General features: G+C 38.8%; 1 protein-coding gene across 3 annotated transcripts in view; it reads right to left on the bottom strand.

Moving 5' to 3' along the window:
- Positions 1-15,979, bottom strand: part of TOPBP1 (DNA topoisomerase II binding protein 1) — a 54,847-nt gene that overhangs the window by 3,595 nt on the left and 35,273 nt on the right. For all 3 annotated transcript variants that reach the window (XM_083379339.1, XM_083379337.1, XM_083379338.1), the window contains 8 exons: positions 14,960-15,152; positions 14,622-14,845; positions 13,748-13,911; positions 9,658-9,772; positions 9,314-9,477; positions 3,458-3,598; positions 1,981-2,070; positions 854-1,015 (listed from right to left, as the gene is read on the bottom strand). In XM_083379339.1, the coding sequence (XP_083235465.1) occupies positions 854-1,015; positions 1,981-2,070; positions 3,458-3,598; positions 9,314-9,477; positions 9,658-9,772; positions 13,748-13,911; positions 14,622-14,845; positions 14,960-15,152 (1,253 nt within the window). The remainder of the gene's footprint in view (positions 1-853; positions 1,016-1,980; positions 2,071-3,457; positions 3,599-9,313; positions 9,478-9,657; positions 9,773-13,747; positions 13,912-14,621; positions 14,846-14,959; positions 15,153-15,979) is intronic.

The raw sequence follows: 15,979 nt of genomic DNA, 5'->3' as shown, positions 1-15,979 counted from the left end.
ATATATTCTGAACCAAATAGTACCGGTATACTAGGAAGGAAGGAGGGGAGAGAGAGAGAGAGAGAGAGAGAGAGAAAGAAAGAAAGAAAGAAAGAAAGAAAGAAAGAAAGAAAGAAAGAAAGAAAGAAAGAAAGAAAGAAAGAAAGAAAAAGAAAAGGAAGAAAGAAGGAAGGAAGGAAGGAGGGAGGATGGAGGGAGGGAGCAAGGGAGAGAGAGAGAAAGAAAGAAGGAAGGAAGGAAGGAAGGGGGAAGTAAGAAAGAGAGAAGGAAGGAAGAGAAGGAAGGAAGAAAGAAAGGAGGGAGGGAGGAAGAAAGAGAGAAAGAAAGAAAGGTAGGTACCGGTAGTTTCCCTGAATAGGTTTTCTAAGATGCCGAAGCAATTTCAAACAATTAGCAGTATTATCTTGCAAATGGGAAATCACTTCCAATAAACTTCACAGAGAAACCTGCAGGGACAACTCTTCACTGCTTTGCCTATGAGGTTTAGTTTAGCAAAAACTTTCTTTAGCAGCGAGGTAAAAGAAAGAAAATGTGCGCGCGCAGGGAGGGGGAGGCAGTCAAAAGGCATGGCAGGCATGTCCGTATTTCCTCCCCTGCTGACCAATCACAGGGGCGAGGCGGAGAATTCCATGTCTTCATTCAATCACGTCTCCAATGGAGCTGATGGACTGCGTTGACTGAACGGGAGACAAGTGTTTTCGCTTACCTTCGGACCATAAGACGCACCTCGTTTTTCCACCCACTTTTGGGAGGGGAAAAGTGCATCTTATGGTCCGAAAAATACGGTACTTGTATACCTAATAAAATATAGTCTTGATAATTCAAAATTGTACTATGACACTAATATGCAAACCTGTATCAGGTAGTCAGCAATGTATTCTGGCTTCAGGCAATTCACTCCTTGAGCTGCAGCCTCTCTTATATTAATTCTAACGTCTTCTGGTTTTAGTTTATTAAGATCAGCAAAAAAATGAGTAACTTCTCTAAAGATAGGTGGATAATATGCAGGGAACACCTGTAGATTCAATCAGGCAGAGATTCTGGAAAATAACTTGTCAGATTTAAGAAAAACATACACAATATTTTGTTGAAATATAATACAATACTAATGTTGGATGATCATTGTCTGCTCATGTGGGTAAGACTTTCATGAGGCAATATAATATTACTTCTGCATTTTGCAAAAAGATTAAATCATAAGAGTTAATATTTTTCTTAAGAAGTAAATGGTGCGCTCTCCCACTTTTTCCCCTGTGTGGATCTGAAAGAGTAACAGAGATCTGAATATCTATATACTACTAAAATTTTTAGCATGACCTTAACCAGGCAAGCGCACCAACAATTTTTGAATCAAGGTAATTTGATTCAAATAGGCTAACTTACCGAATGTGTCCAAAATCCAGGACTTCTGATCTGCACTCCCTGGTAGATCAGCTCTGACCTGCATACAATCTCTAGTCCAACCCCAAGCATTCAAACCAACCCATGCCACACACGTGTGTGCCATCCTTGACCAACATAGCACCTCACACAACCCTGTGACTGACCAAGCATTCTTCTTGACTCACACTACCTCCCCACATGTCCTACCTGATCTGGTGGTCCACCTGGTGGTGCACCTCCTACCGTGTGCACCCCATGGCCCCATACACCCTTCTTGACCTACACCTACGAGAACCATCCCCAATTTACACAGCACTTCTTGGGCACTCCCAGGCATCCTTCCCGACCTATGCCACCCAAGCCTCCTCGATCCATACTGCATCTCTGGTGCACACCCATACAACCTTCTCAACCCATACAACACTTCTTGTACATCCCCACACTCCTTTCCTTTTTTACATCTAAAATAATTCATTTATAAAAAATATTGAGGTTTAACATATAATCTGAAAGCATTGCTTTTTATTAAATAGCAACATTTCCATCACCTATGATTGTCAAATATACTGATACCTAAATAATTAAATGTATACACACCTTTGCACTTCCTGATTCTAGAAGACGCTTGAAGCCTGATTCCTTGGCTGGGTCAACATTCAAAATAACTCTCCAACCACCAAATGCCCCCTTAAAAAGGCAGAAATATTCATTTATATGTTTGAGTGTGCACCAAAATATAATTAACTTTGTCACACTGAATATATTTTATTTTTTACCATTTACATTTCAGGCTCAGATAGACAATGCAAATTAATTCTAAGATTAATTAATCTTAGCAATTTTCAAAGACAAGGCTATTGCTAAGCACATTGATTTGTGCTTTAGATTGTAAGCCGCCCTGAGTCTTCAGAGAAGGGCGAGATATAAATGGGATTTTTTTAAAAAATTAAATCAAGAAAGCAATATAAATTAATATTCTTCCCCGTTCCAATTCAAATTGGCAGATACTCTATCTGACAGCATGAGGTTGAAGTCTCAAAAGGCAAAAAATGCTCTACCTGACTCAGAGAAAAGTGCAGAAAAACCTCAGCAATACCACCACCCACAAATAACAGGTCAAAGCCCTTCTATTACTTTGAACAAAAAAAGAAATAAAAATAATTGGATCTATAGCCCTTCCATGCTTCAGTACATGGTATGGTTATCTGAAGATGCACTCAAATTGGTCTCACACAACATAAAAAGTGTCTCTCACCTGAAAATTATGAACTAAATCATAGCTTGCAAACTCTGGGGTAAGTCCAAAAATGCTTATTAACTCACATCTTCTCTCCTTCACTCTCTGTGTTTCACTGATTATAGTTTTACCAAGGTAACAAAGCTCATAAGAAACCTAGTAACTTAAACCTCATCTGGCAATGAAATGCTAACAAAAGCTCCTGGTTTAGATACTTCAGATTGGTCTGAGGAACAGAGAATATTACACAAAGAAAACTGTACAAACATAATGATAGGAAACCACAGGATTCCAATCAATGTCAAAAATCATGTTTCTTAAATCTCTCATTTGGCCATTTATTTACCTACTGTAAAACAAGATATTTTAAAGTTTTACTATACTTGTGTTTTACACTATAGTGACTGAGGTATCTATCCTTGATGGTCTCTGAGCTTGGTTGCTTTCTTGCAGGTGTTTCATTACCAAACTAGGTAACATCTTTAGTGCTGTTGCTAATTTGGGTAATGAAACATTTTCAAGAAAACAACCAAGCTCAGAGAGCACCAAGGACCCCTCATTTCAACTCTGAGCTACAAATATTCTCTTTTAATGGTACTAGAGTGACTGTATACTATAAATTGTTATTTGGGGTGGAGGTTTGGCCTTTGAGTCAGTGTTAATCCTTGGTGACTATCTGGACTAGTTCCTTCAGTTTTCTTGGTAGCATTTTCATAAATTCATGCAGTATCCATCAATGAAAAAGTATTTTGAGTAAATTAAGTTGGATTAATCTTTGTTAGATGAAATATACTTCTGTCTACAAGATACAACTCATGTTGTTTATTGTGTAAATACCTCAGCAGAGCTGTTTTCCTCTCTCCGTCGTTGTATTGTCTTTCTCCATCTCATTGCTGCAACTGCTAACTTCTTCTGAACTATATTGATTCCAGTCAGTATACTAAGTATAGAGTTGCTTCCCCACTCATAATCTTCCTCCTATAATGATATTTAATTCTGTCAAGTTTAAAGGAAATTTCAAAAAAAAAATCTTAAGACAAATCATTCTCATGCCAAACTGGGCAGAATAGTAGAAATTTATAAAAAACCTATCTATTAAAAAAATTTCAGCATTCATGAGTTAAACAAATCCAATATGATTTTAGCTTGCTTTCTTTAGCTTCATACTTCAAACAAACTTCAATAAGACTTCAAACAAACTTCAATAAGACTTCAAACTTTCAAGAACAGAATTTCAGAAAGCTATTGTTCAAAAATGAAAATATCTCTACTCAGGAGATATTTACTGGAAAAAATTTCTAGAGTAATTACTTCTAATTCAGATTTATACTTATTGGACCTCTCTTCAGATTACTGGCTTCTCATATTCATAATTTACGTATAGAAATTTTTATGCAACCACATCCACCTATCATTTCTAACTTTAAACCTCCCACTTGAATTTTGATCTGTTTGTTCAAGACTATTGTATCTAATAAAAATGAAAGTAATACTTTTTAACCTAGTAACTTTCCTTAAATCTAGAGAAAGAAAGTGGAATTACATGTAAGACATTTTTTCAATTGCTTCCCTGCCCCAAAATCACTTGCTGTTCTTATGCAGCCCCTCCAGAATAATACAGGGTGACAGAATGCTGCATATCAGCAAGTGGGATTCTGAACAGGATGCTGGTCAGGGGTTAATGTTACATCCCAGCAGAAGTAAAGGATGTACTTCACAAGACTATTGAGACCTGTACCATTTCAAGGATTAAAAAAGGCCAGAAAAGGACAGGATCAGAATTCACTTGGATAAATGTATATATTGAGACAAATGGGTTTAAAAACAAAACACTAAGGTTTTAGTTGTACTGTAAATTACTGTAAAATACTATGGGTAACCCATTTTTTCTTTTGAATCTCTGTTTGAACTATTGTCCAGTGGTTCAGTTTTAATTATCTCTAGTTTTATTGCTTACATTTTCTGTTTTTATGGAAATATATTATTTGGAAGCAAGGCTTTAAGGATAATAGGCAGGACAGAGAGTATAATATAAAGTTGAGTATTTCTGCTAGTTTAGAATTTATCGTTGTTAAATGGCCAACCATGCTGTTACATATCATCAGCCTTTAGATTAGATCACAATGAGCAGTGGAAATCCTAATCCCTTTATAAAGAGATCAGACCCAATATGTCCAATGTTACTCTTTAGTTTAATAAAGATAGCAGCCCAAGGCATTTCAGTCCTTTCAGGAGTTGGTTGATTCTTTACTCTTCTGTTTAAGGGCTGAAATCATGCAAAGAAGTAGAAAGGAGAGTCCCAAAGATGCTTTTTCAAAAGGGAACTGGACTTTGTTTTTCCTTGAAGACATTTTGCTTCTCATCCAAGAAGCTTCTTCAGTTCTGACTGAATGGTAGAGGATGGAAGGATTTATATTCCTTACAGTCATCTAGGTATTAGCACTCCTTTTGAGAGCCTTTGAGGTCACTTGAAGGTTTATCTGTGCTTTCAGGGTCACCTGAAGAGTGCAAATGGGTGTGGAATCTTCTTGGAACTGCTGAATGGGCTGTGTTGTAATCAGGAGATAGGTAATGTTGTATCCCTCCTCCTCTGTTGAGAGAGGGCAGTTCAGTCTTCACGTAGATGGCCTCTTTGACCCCTCTTTCAAACCAGAGGTCTTCTCTATCCAGACTATATTGTGTTTCAACCACCACAAAGGACATAAACACTTTAAACCTGACAATATTCTAAGACAGAAGTGTTTCTACCCCAAGGATAAAACACCCAGCAATGTGCTGTATGCAGTACAATGGAGTGAGACATGTACATATCTGTACATTGGAGAAACAAAACAACCACTTCACAAATGCACCGCACAACGTAAGACAGACATGTCAAACACAAGGCCCGGGGGGCGGATCCGGCCCGCGAAGTGGTTTCATGTGGCCCGCGAAGCCATCCTAGAAACAGTGAGGGAACAGCCCCCACTGCCTTGGCCCTGGCCCAGAGACCCTCCTTCTGCCAGAGACCCTCAGATCTGTCCCACTCCTGCCCAGGTCCCCATAGGCACCCTTGATGCGAACGATGTAGAGCTGGCCATGCCCACCCTGTAGGCCATACGCACTCTAGCCACACCCACCCAGTGGGCCACGCCCACCCTGGCCATACCCACCTGGCTCCTTGAGGGCAACCGCAATGCTGATGCGGCCCTCAATGAAATTGAGTTTGACACCCCTGACGTAAGAGAACAAACCCATCAGGACAACATTCAGCTGTCCATTTGCATTTGAAAGACAAAGCTCATTCTTTTGAAGACAGCAAAGTCCACATTCTGGATAGAGAAGACCGCTGGTTTGAAAGAGGGGTCAAAGAGGCCATCTACGTGAAGACTGAACTGCCCTCTCCCCACAGAGGAGGAGGGATACAACATTACCTATCTCCTGATTACAAACACAGTCCATTCAGCAGTTCCAAGAAGATTCCACACCCGTTTGAGCTATTCAGATGACCCAGAAGGCACTGATAAATCTCCAAGTGACCTCAAAAACTCTCAAAAGGAGTGCTAATACCCAGATGACTGCAAGGAATATAAATCCTTCCAACCTCTACCATTCAGTCAGAACTGAAGAAGCTTCTTGGACGAGAAGCAAAACAACTTCCAAGGAAAAACAAAGTCCAGTTGCCTTTTGATTTAATGATAATTTTATTATATAAAATTCAAAGAAAAATTCAAAAAAGTAATAGAAAACTAGGAGGATGGAGAGGAGAAAAAAATGGTGCAAAGAGGGGAAAGAAAAAAGGCACCAATTTCTGACTCTTTAGCACAGTAGAAGATAACAACATTACGACTGCTACTTTTTACTTTTACACAACAGTATGTACAAGCTATTTACAATAAACCTATCTAATTAGCAAAGACAAAAACAAAATTTCATTTTTTTTCATTGCAAGCACAAAATCTGGAAGCAATTTCAAAATAAAAACAAGGTTAGATATATTCTCTTCTTTGAAGAAAAGAATCAGTTTGACCATCTCTGCTTCTCTTTGCTGTGGGGAATAATACATACTTCTGTTGACTCATTAATCTTTATTATAATTCATATTAAGGGGATCCTCTATACCACTTCAATTTTTTTTAACCCTAAAGGGAGAAAACGTTTTTTTCTAGTTTGTATATTTTACTAAGTTTAAACAATACAAGTAGTCATCAAGTTGTGAATGTAATGGAGCCTGCACATTCCATTCGTATCTCAAGGATTTGTAGGAGTGAACCTCAGACCTTGAACGCGATTTACTCCCAGCTTTCACCCACACATTAGCTAATTTAATGTGTGGGTGAATGCATGGCTCATTAAGTGAACATGAGGTATCTAAGGGTGGGGAAGGCCATGAGGGGGGGCTAGTGATGGAACAGGCCACCTGCTTCAGACCACCCAAGCTTCCTCCACTGAGATACATCATGTTCCCTCCCCTGGGGTCACCACAATTGCTCCCTCGCCCAATCTTGCCACACTGGGTCACTTACCTTTTAAAGATCTGTCTCCTCTCCAGCCTCTCTCTTTTTCTATTTCCGGCAAGAGCAGAGGGAGGCCTCGAAGCCCAGAACAGACCTCTAAAAGCATGCAGCCGCTGCCCACAGCCTCCCTTCTGGGCCTTGGAGGCCTGGAGGAAGACTTTGAAGCCCAGAACAGACCTTCAGAGGCCAGCGGAAGCACCCCCCCAGCTTCCTTTCCGGGCAATGTCTTGAAAAAGGCCTTCGACACCCGGATCAGGCCTCCGGACGCCCAAGGAAGCAGCCTCCCACCTCCTTTCCGAGCAGCAGCAGCCTGGAAAAGGCTTCCAAAGCCCGGATCTGGATTCCAAAGGCCCGAAGAAGCGTCCTCCGGCTTACGTTCTGTTCTCTGTTGCAGAGAAAAGAAGCCTAAACTACCATGAGATCACGCAAGATCAGTAGCGTGAGATCTCAGGGAACTGATCTTGCATGATCTTACGTTACTTTAGGCCTCCATTCTCTGCGAATGCACCGAAGGCTTGGAGCAGCCAAGAAAGCAATCTTTCAATCTTCGCAAGGTGAGTATCCACAGGTCTAATGCCTAAGGAGACCCAAGGGAGGGAATAGCCAGGGTGAATGTTGCAGTACCACTGTGGTCGTTCGTAAGGTTGAACAACTGCTCTGGTGTGGCAACATTCATAATTTTGGGACATTTTTGTAAACATTATGGGGCACTTATCGCGTAACTTTGAACATTCACTAAGGAATTTTCATCATAATGAAAACTGGTGTCAGCTTTACATTCCAAAGGTAAAGTTAGGTTATTTGAGTTATCCAATATTAGTAGAGTTGACAAAGTGGGTTGATAATGTTCTTTTTAAAATGTCCTCTGTATAATTATAATCTTTGGACCCTAGGTGATTTATGGTATAAATGATTTCTGTATTTTCAAAGATTTCCTTAATGACAGACTGCAGCACAGAGTTAAACATCTTCATAGCTCCCTCTAGTGGTCAAAAAAGTGTTATTTCCCCCCCCCCCCCCATATTTTCTAGCCAGAGTTCACAAAAATCGGAAAATTTCAGCCACCACAATACAAGGCTACAGATTATTTTAAAAGTAGCAAATTAAGACTACAACTTTTATTCTTATATTTTAAAAGAAAAAATGCTCCATGCTTTCTTATTTTAGCTGCCTCCAGGAACCCTCTTCCTCGTTTTTTAACAATAAAGGAGTCTCAAAGATGGCGTATAGCTACAAAAAGGAATGATAAACTGTAACTAAAGAGAGGTTCTTTTAGCTAATAGAGATAACAGTCTCATAAATTGATTAAGAAATGAAGGGAACAGCTTACTGTCGGTTTTGAAAAGTAAATTCCAAAACGGCTGTTTTATCCAACAACGATGTAATTTCAGCACCCCCACCCCCACCTTCAACTCACCAGCTATTTTGAAGCACGGCTTCTAAAACTGCTTGCAGACTGTTACAGTTATTAGAGGACCTTGAGGGATGATTCTGGGACTCTCCCTAATCCAAGAGGGTCAAATAAATAAAAGGAAGCCTGTTCCTTCTGTTGTTAAGTTGGGGGGGAAATGACAGTTCAGAGAGAGGGAATTCTCTGGGTGTGTCAGCTGCTGGCCAAGTCTTCACTGGAAGTCCTCATGGGACAACCATGACCTGGATGACTGAGGATATCCATAGACAAGTAGACAGGAGAAATATTCTTAATTAGGAGATATTAGTTGAAGAATGGCTAAGTAAAGTACGTCCTAAGGAAGGTAAGGAAAATAACTGAAAGAACATACTGGAAAAAGCCTACTTATCAATGACTTTGAATTCTGTGATTTCCTGCCTTCTTAGACAGTAGGGAGATTGGTTTGTACTGTTGTGTTCAAAAGTCAAACAATTAATATTTTGGTGGGAATATCTATCTATCTATCTATCTATCTATCTATCTATCTATCTATCTATCTATCTATCTATCATCTATCTATCTATCTATCTATCTATCTATCTATCTATCTATCTTATCTATCTACCTACCTACCTACCTACCTACCTACCTACCTACCTACCTACGTACCTATCTATATCGTATACATTGGTCAGATTCAAAGAAATATTTGTTCACCATGAAATGCATGCTGGGACATTATGTTCTAGCGTGTAAATTACATTAAAATGTTAATGAATTTTAAATGTTCTTAATAACGTTGAATACCTTTACAAAGCTGTGTGCTGCTCGGCATGCTTCCAAATAAGAACGATGAAGCACCCATTTTCCTGCTGCCATTGATGCCAAGAATTTTTCATTGCGAAGAGGCTGTCCCACAATTGTATGTGTGCAGCTCGAATCAAAGCATTGCTTCTCCAACACTACTCCCCCTAAGGAATATATTTTTGTACTGTTATTTTAAAATAGAATGCCTTCTGAAGGAAACGCAAATTTAGGAATTTAAGAATTATTTAATTAGTTCAAAATAAACATGGTTCAATATGTCTCTATGAGGAATGCAGCAAAAGAATCTAGATACAACATTCCAAAAGGTTCTATGAATCACCTACCTAGTTCTTCAATTAGCTGGTAATAATCAATTCGTTCCTGTGGATTAAGAGAAGAGAACTGAAATCTGTGCATTTTTGTTGGTTCTTCATAGTCCCTTTGGTCAATTTCAGTGACCTGAATATGAAATAAAATAAAAATAATTAAAGGATGAATAGGATGCTTTCTCATTAACAATATCCTTCCTACATAAAAAAATTCTTGCATATATTTAGCAAGCCATCTAACATAAATTTAGAGTAAATTATCTAACTTAAACCATCATGACTACAGTTCCAGTCATTTAAGGTTATCATATTCCATTTTTCACATATTTCAGTGCTATTACATTGTCATTTATTACTGTAATCACACTGCCACAATTTAGTATTTAATAATAATTGTTATTATTAGTGTGGTTGTTCATTGCACAGTCAGGCAGATGTTCAGACTGGATTTGGCAGTATGGTCTACTATCGAGTCCTTTCCAGTGACCTAGGATAGGTTTGATGGTGTTATAGATATCGTTGCAGGACAGAAGCTGTTCCGAGTAAAGCCGTCTTTTGCAATTGACTGATGGTGAATTTGTCAATGCCAATGGTGCTCAAGTGATGCCCCAGTTCTTTTGGGATTGCACCCAAGGCACCTATTACTATTGGCACTACCTTTGCTGGCTTCTGCCATAGTCATTCTATTTCTATTTGCAGGTCTCTGTATTTTGTGATTTTCTCCAGTTCTTTGTCTTCTCTTCTGCTGCCTCCAGGTACTGCCAGGCCTACTAGCCAGACTTTTTTTGTTTTTTTTTATTGGCAATATGCATTTGTTATTTAGGCTTGGTCTTACGCAGCCAGAATTAGCTGCTTTGTCTTTTCTTCAACTTTCCTGCTCTTAGCCATTGCTAAGTGTTGTTAATATCTGTTTTCTCTGTTGTTGTCTTCTCATGCCTCCATCCTGTTCTTCATTTGGTCTTCCTCGTAGGCTAGTTTGGTCTCTCCAATAGTCAGTAAGCCTTTCTGGTATACTAACTTCAATGCATCTTCTTCACTGTCCTTTAGATATTCTTCCCATCTAATGTACTTGCAACATTCCATGCCTACATATTTTCCTTGATAGGTAGAGTCTGTTAATGATTCAATGTTATTATTTTTGGTCTTCCTAACCAGGGCTGCTGCTGCTGCTGCTGTTATTATTATTATTGTATTAAAACACAAGAAGCAGCAACTAAAACCATTCCAAAGAAAAAGAAATGCAAGAAAGCAAAATGGTTGTCTGAGGAAGCTTTGCAAATAGCTGAGGACAGGAGGGAAGTGAAAGGCAAGGGAGAAAAAGAAAGATACATCCAATTGAATGCAGAATTCCAGAGAATAGCTAGAAGAGATAAGAATGCCTTCTTAAATGAACAGTGCAAAGAAATAGAAGAAAACAATAGAATAGGGAGGACCAGAGATCTCTTCAAGAAAATTGGAGATGAAGGGAACATTTCATGCAAAAATGGGCATGATAAAAGAACCAAAATGGCAGGGACCTAACAGAGGCAGAAGAGATTAAGAAGAGGTGGCAAAATTACACAGAAGAACTATACAAGAATGAGCTTAACATACCTGATAATCACAATGAGGTGGTCACTGACCTCGAGCCAAACATCCTAGAATGTGAAGTGAAATGGGCCTTAGGAAAGCTGAGCAACAACAAAGCTAGTGGAGGTGACAGTATTCCAGCTGAGCTATTCAAAATCTTAAAAGACGATGCAGTAAAAGTGCTACACTCAATTTGCCAGCAAATTGCCAGGAAAACTCAACAGTGGCCACAGGATTGAAAAAGATCAGTTTACATTCCAATTCCAAAGAAAGGCAGTACCAAAGAATGTTCAAACTATCGCACCATTGCACTCATTTCACATGCTAGTAAAGTTATGCTTAAAATCCTACAAGCTAGACTCCAGCAGTATGTGGATCGAGAACTAACAGAAGTACAGGCAGGATTTTGAAGAGGCAGAGGAACTAGAGATCAAATTGTCAACATACGCTGGATCATGGAGAAAGCTAAGGAGTTCCAGAAAAACATCTACTTCTGCTTCATTGACTATGCTAAAGCATTTGACTGTGTGGATCACAACAAACTGTGGCAAGTTCTTAAAAGAGATGGGAGTACCAGACCATCTTATTTGTCTCTTGAGAAACCTATATGCGGGTCAAGAAGCAATAGTGAGAATTGGACACGGAACCACTGATTGGTTCAAAATTGGGAAAGGAGTCTGGCAAGGCTGTATAATGTCGCCTTGCCTGTTTAACTTATATGCAGAGCACATCATGAGAAAGGCACGGCTAGATGAATCCAAAGTTGGAATTAAGATTGATGGGAGAAATATCAACAACCTAAGATATGCAGATGATACCACTCTAATGGCAGAAAGTGAAGACAAACTAAAGAGCCTCTTGTTGTGAGTGAAGGAGGAGAGTGCAAAATTTGGGTTGAAACTAAACATTAAGAAAACCAAGATCATGGCATCCGGTCCTCTCAATTCCTGGCAAATAGATGGGGAAGAAATGGAGGTAGTGACAGATTTTATTTTCTTGGGCTTCAAGATCACCACAGACGGGGACTGCAGCCAAGAAATTAAAAGATGCTTGCTCCTGGGGAGGAAAACCATAGCAAATCTAGACAGCACACTGAAAAGCAGAGACATCACCCTGCCAACAAAAGTGTGTATAATCAAGGCTATGGTCTTCCCAGTTGCAATGTATGGCTGTGAAAGTTGGACCGTAAGAAAGGCTGAGTGCCAAAGAATTGAGCCTTTAAACTGTGGTGCTGGGGAAGACTCCTGCGAATCCCTTGGACTGCAAGGCAATCAAACCGGTCAGTCCTAGAGGAGATCAACCCTGACCGCTGTTTAGAAGGCCAGATCCTGAAGTTGAAACTCAAATACTTTGGCCACCTAATGAGAAGGAAGGACTCACTGGAGAAGAGCCTAGTGCTGGGAAAGGTTAAGGGCAAGAGAAGAAGGGGATGACAGAGAATGAGGTGGCTGGACGGAGTCACTGAAGCAGAAGGTGTGAGCCTAAATGGACTCCAGAAGATGGTAGAGGACAGGAAGGCCTGGAGGAACGTTGTCCATGGGGTCGCGATGGGTTGGACATGACTTCGCAACTAATAACATTAAAACTGAAATACACATTAGATCAAAGAGTTTTATGACTCATAAGCCTTGCAAAATAAAAGTTTACAATCTAATCATTTGTTAGATGTCTAAGTCCTACTAGACTGTTGTTTTTCATACAACAGTTTAGCAGAATTATATTTTGGAAATTATTTATTTGAATTAGTAAAATCTGTGCATACATTTGAAATCAAGATTATGGCCCGTGCCTATGGAGAAGAGGATTTTCCCCCCCCTTCTAGGTCATTCTAAAGGCATCCACATAGGTATTACCTCTCTATACTACTAAAGATGACCAGTTCAATTCCAATTTCTAGTTTCTTCATCAAGAAGAATATAGTCAGAAATAGCCAATTGCAATCAAATATAATATTAGACTTAGCTACTGTGAATATTTATTAGGAATTTTGTTTAACTTAACCTTTGGATTTTGCAGCATTGGCAGGATTTTACTTTCCCCAGGCTTTCAACTAAATTTTAATCAAGGAAAAGGATTTCTGGCAGGGTAAGAAGAGAATTTAAATTAATCAATTTGATTGAAAGTCCTGTTCAACTGTCTTCCAGGTGATTTTCCGTAAAGATTTTAGCAAACTGTATCATTGGTCTACCTGGAGAATGAGAACTAAATTCATAGCCAGTTCAAATTCTGAGAAGCAACATCCATTATTTTTAGTTTACTTCCTGTTTGATTTCAATATCTTCATTACTCTTTAGCAAGTCGAAGAAATTACAAGATTGAAAGTAACTGCTAGGAAACTACTAAAATGAACATTTTTTTCACAACATCTTAGATGTTATGAATAAGATAATCTTAAATTATAGACAATAGATATACATCTATTATCTATAATTTAAGATTATCTTATTCACAACATCTAAGATCACGTCAAACTAGAGATACAATTTCTCAGTTGTATGTGCTACTCTATGTATCCATTTACCATGATAGAACTTACATCTTCTTTTGGCTGGGGAGCGACAGGAGGATTTGCCAATGGAAAAGCAATAGCAGGAGCCAATGGAGTTGGGATCAGATGATCTTCTTTTATTGGCGTTTCTGGATTTCTAATTAGAAGATTTGCAACCTCGACTGAATCAATTTTCGTTGAATCATTAATCCCTTAAATCAGAAAAATATTAGTGCATGATTTTTCATATTTGATGAAATTGAATAGTTTACTGAATAAAAGCAAGTAAAAATGGACCAGTCAAAAAGGAGCATAAATACTCCTTTCCTATACTCCAAGACAGTTACCTATTTAATTGTAGGTAACTATTTCAACATAAATGGGATTTTCTTCTGAATAAACATGTTTAAGGCTACAACCTAAGCTTTATTTACACATGGAATAACAATATATACAATTTAAATTCAATTACATATAAGATGAACATCAGGTTAATCCAAACTCACACCACAAACACATTTTCTAAATTCTATTTCAGTCTAAATACAAATTTCTCAATCCAAACATTTTGCATGAGAAAAGATGTCAAATTCATCAAGATTATAAACAAATAAAAATTACCTTCCATGCAGAGGTTAAAAAGAATAAAGCATTTAAAGTGCTCATTTACAGAATAACAAGAAACAATTCAGGCAACCTTCACTATGTGACTCTTTGCTTTTGTACATAAATTTTAGAAGGTCCACAAGGAGTCAAGCATGAAATGACTGTAATATACCTAATTCAGTCCAGATATCTTCCATGTCAAGAATAGAAAATGACAGCTAAAATGTGCAAAAGTTTTAACTACAGATTCTCATGTGATAATGAAATTGAAACTCAAATGCTGAAAGCCTATTCTGCCATTTATGCTGCAACTTACCCATTTCAACAATTTCTGTATCACTCAAAGACTTTCTAAGTGAAAGTTCTCCTGGGGTCACTGCAGTAGTTTGAATTTGTTCTGAATACTGTGAAGGACTGTTAGGCCATTGCAAGTTGCTGGCAAGCCGTGCTCTCTCCTCTCGTGCCGTAGGGTCATCCCAAATTATCTGCTCATTCTGGGATGGCTCCGTATTGACATCAGTTGCTCCGTGACGTGACTGCCTGAGACATGAGAATATGCAGCGTTAGGAAAAAATGAGGACATAACTTAAGCTGTTCTGAGCAGTTTTCCTAAGATTACAGCCCTGAAATCTTAACATTCTGGCTAATAGCTACCTTAAAGCTTCCAAGATTCTACTGCGGCCATTACGAACAGAACGGGATCCATCTGGAGTTGTTGGAGAATTCTCAAAACCATTCCTAGATAAGACGTTCCTTTGTCCTTGCAACTTTGTTAATGATGTGGCAGTCATGATTTCTTGGAGTTGCTTCTGAAAGTTTTCCCTCATTTCCAATGTCTGTGTTAAAACTTACATACAAAAAAAGAATAAGGAAACTATTACAATTAAAATTACACCTGTGGCATGCATGCATAAATAAATAAAACAATAATAGCAAGGTTTGAAGGGATCTTGGAAGTCATCTATCCAACCCCCTCCTCAGGCAGGAAACCCTATACCATTTAAGACAAATGGCTGTCTAGTCTCTTCTTAAAAATTTCCAGTGTGGGAGCATTCACAACTTCTGAAGGCAGGTTGTTCCACTCATTAATTGTTCTAAATGTCAGGAAGTTTCTCCTTAGTTCTAGGTTGCTTCTCTCCTTGACTAGTTTCCATCCATTGCTTCTTGTCCTGCTTTCAGGTGCTTTGGAGAATAGCTTGACTCCCTCTTCTTTGTGGCAGCCCCTGAGATATTGGAACACTGCTATCATGTCACCCCTCACCCTTCTCTTCATTACACATACCCAATTCCAGCAACAGTTCTTTATATGTTTTAGCCTCCAGTCCCCTAATCATCTTTGTTGCTCTTCTCTGTACTCTTTCTAGAGTCTCAACATCTTTTTTACATCGTGGTGACCAAAACTGGATGCAGTATTCCAAGTGTGGCCTTACCAAGGTATTGTAAAGTGGTATTAACATTTCACATGATCTTGATTCTATCCCTGTTAATGCAGCCTAACACCTTGTTGGCTTTTTTGGCTGCTGCGGAAGGCTGCTGGCTCATATTTAAGTGATTGTCCATTAGGACTCTGAGATGCTTCTCACAGTTACTATTGAGCAAGGTAACATCTATACTATACCTGTGCATTTGGTTTTTCTTGTCTAAATGTAGAACCTTACATTTTTCACCACTGAA

The sequence above is a fragment of the Vipera ursinii genome (assembly GCF_947247035.1).
Source record: "Vipera ursinii genome assembly, chromosome: Z".
In the NCBI taxonomy this organism is placed as follows: Eukaryota; Metazoa; Chordata; class Lepidosauria; order Squamata; family Viperidae; genus Vipera; species Vipera ursinii.
This window is presented reverse-complemented; position numbering and strand designations above follow the sequence as displayed.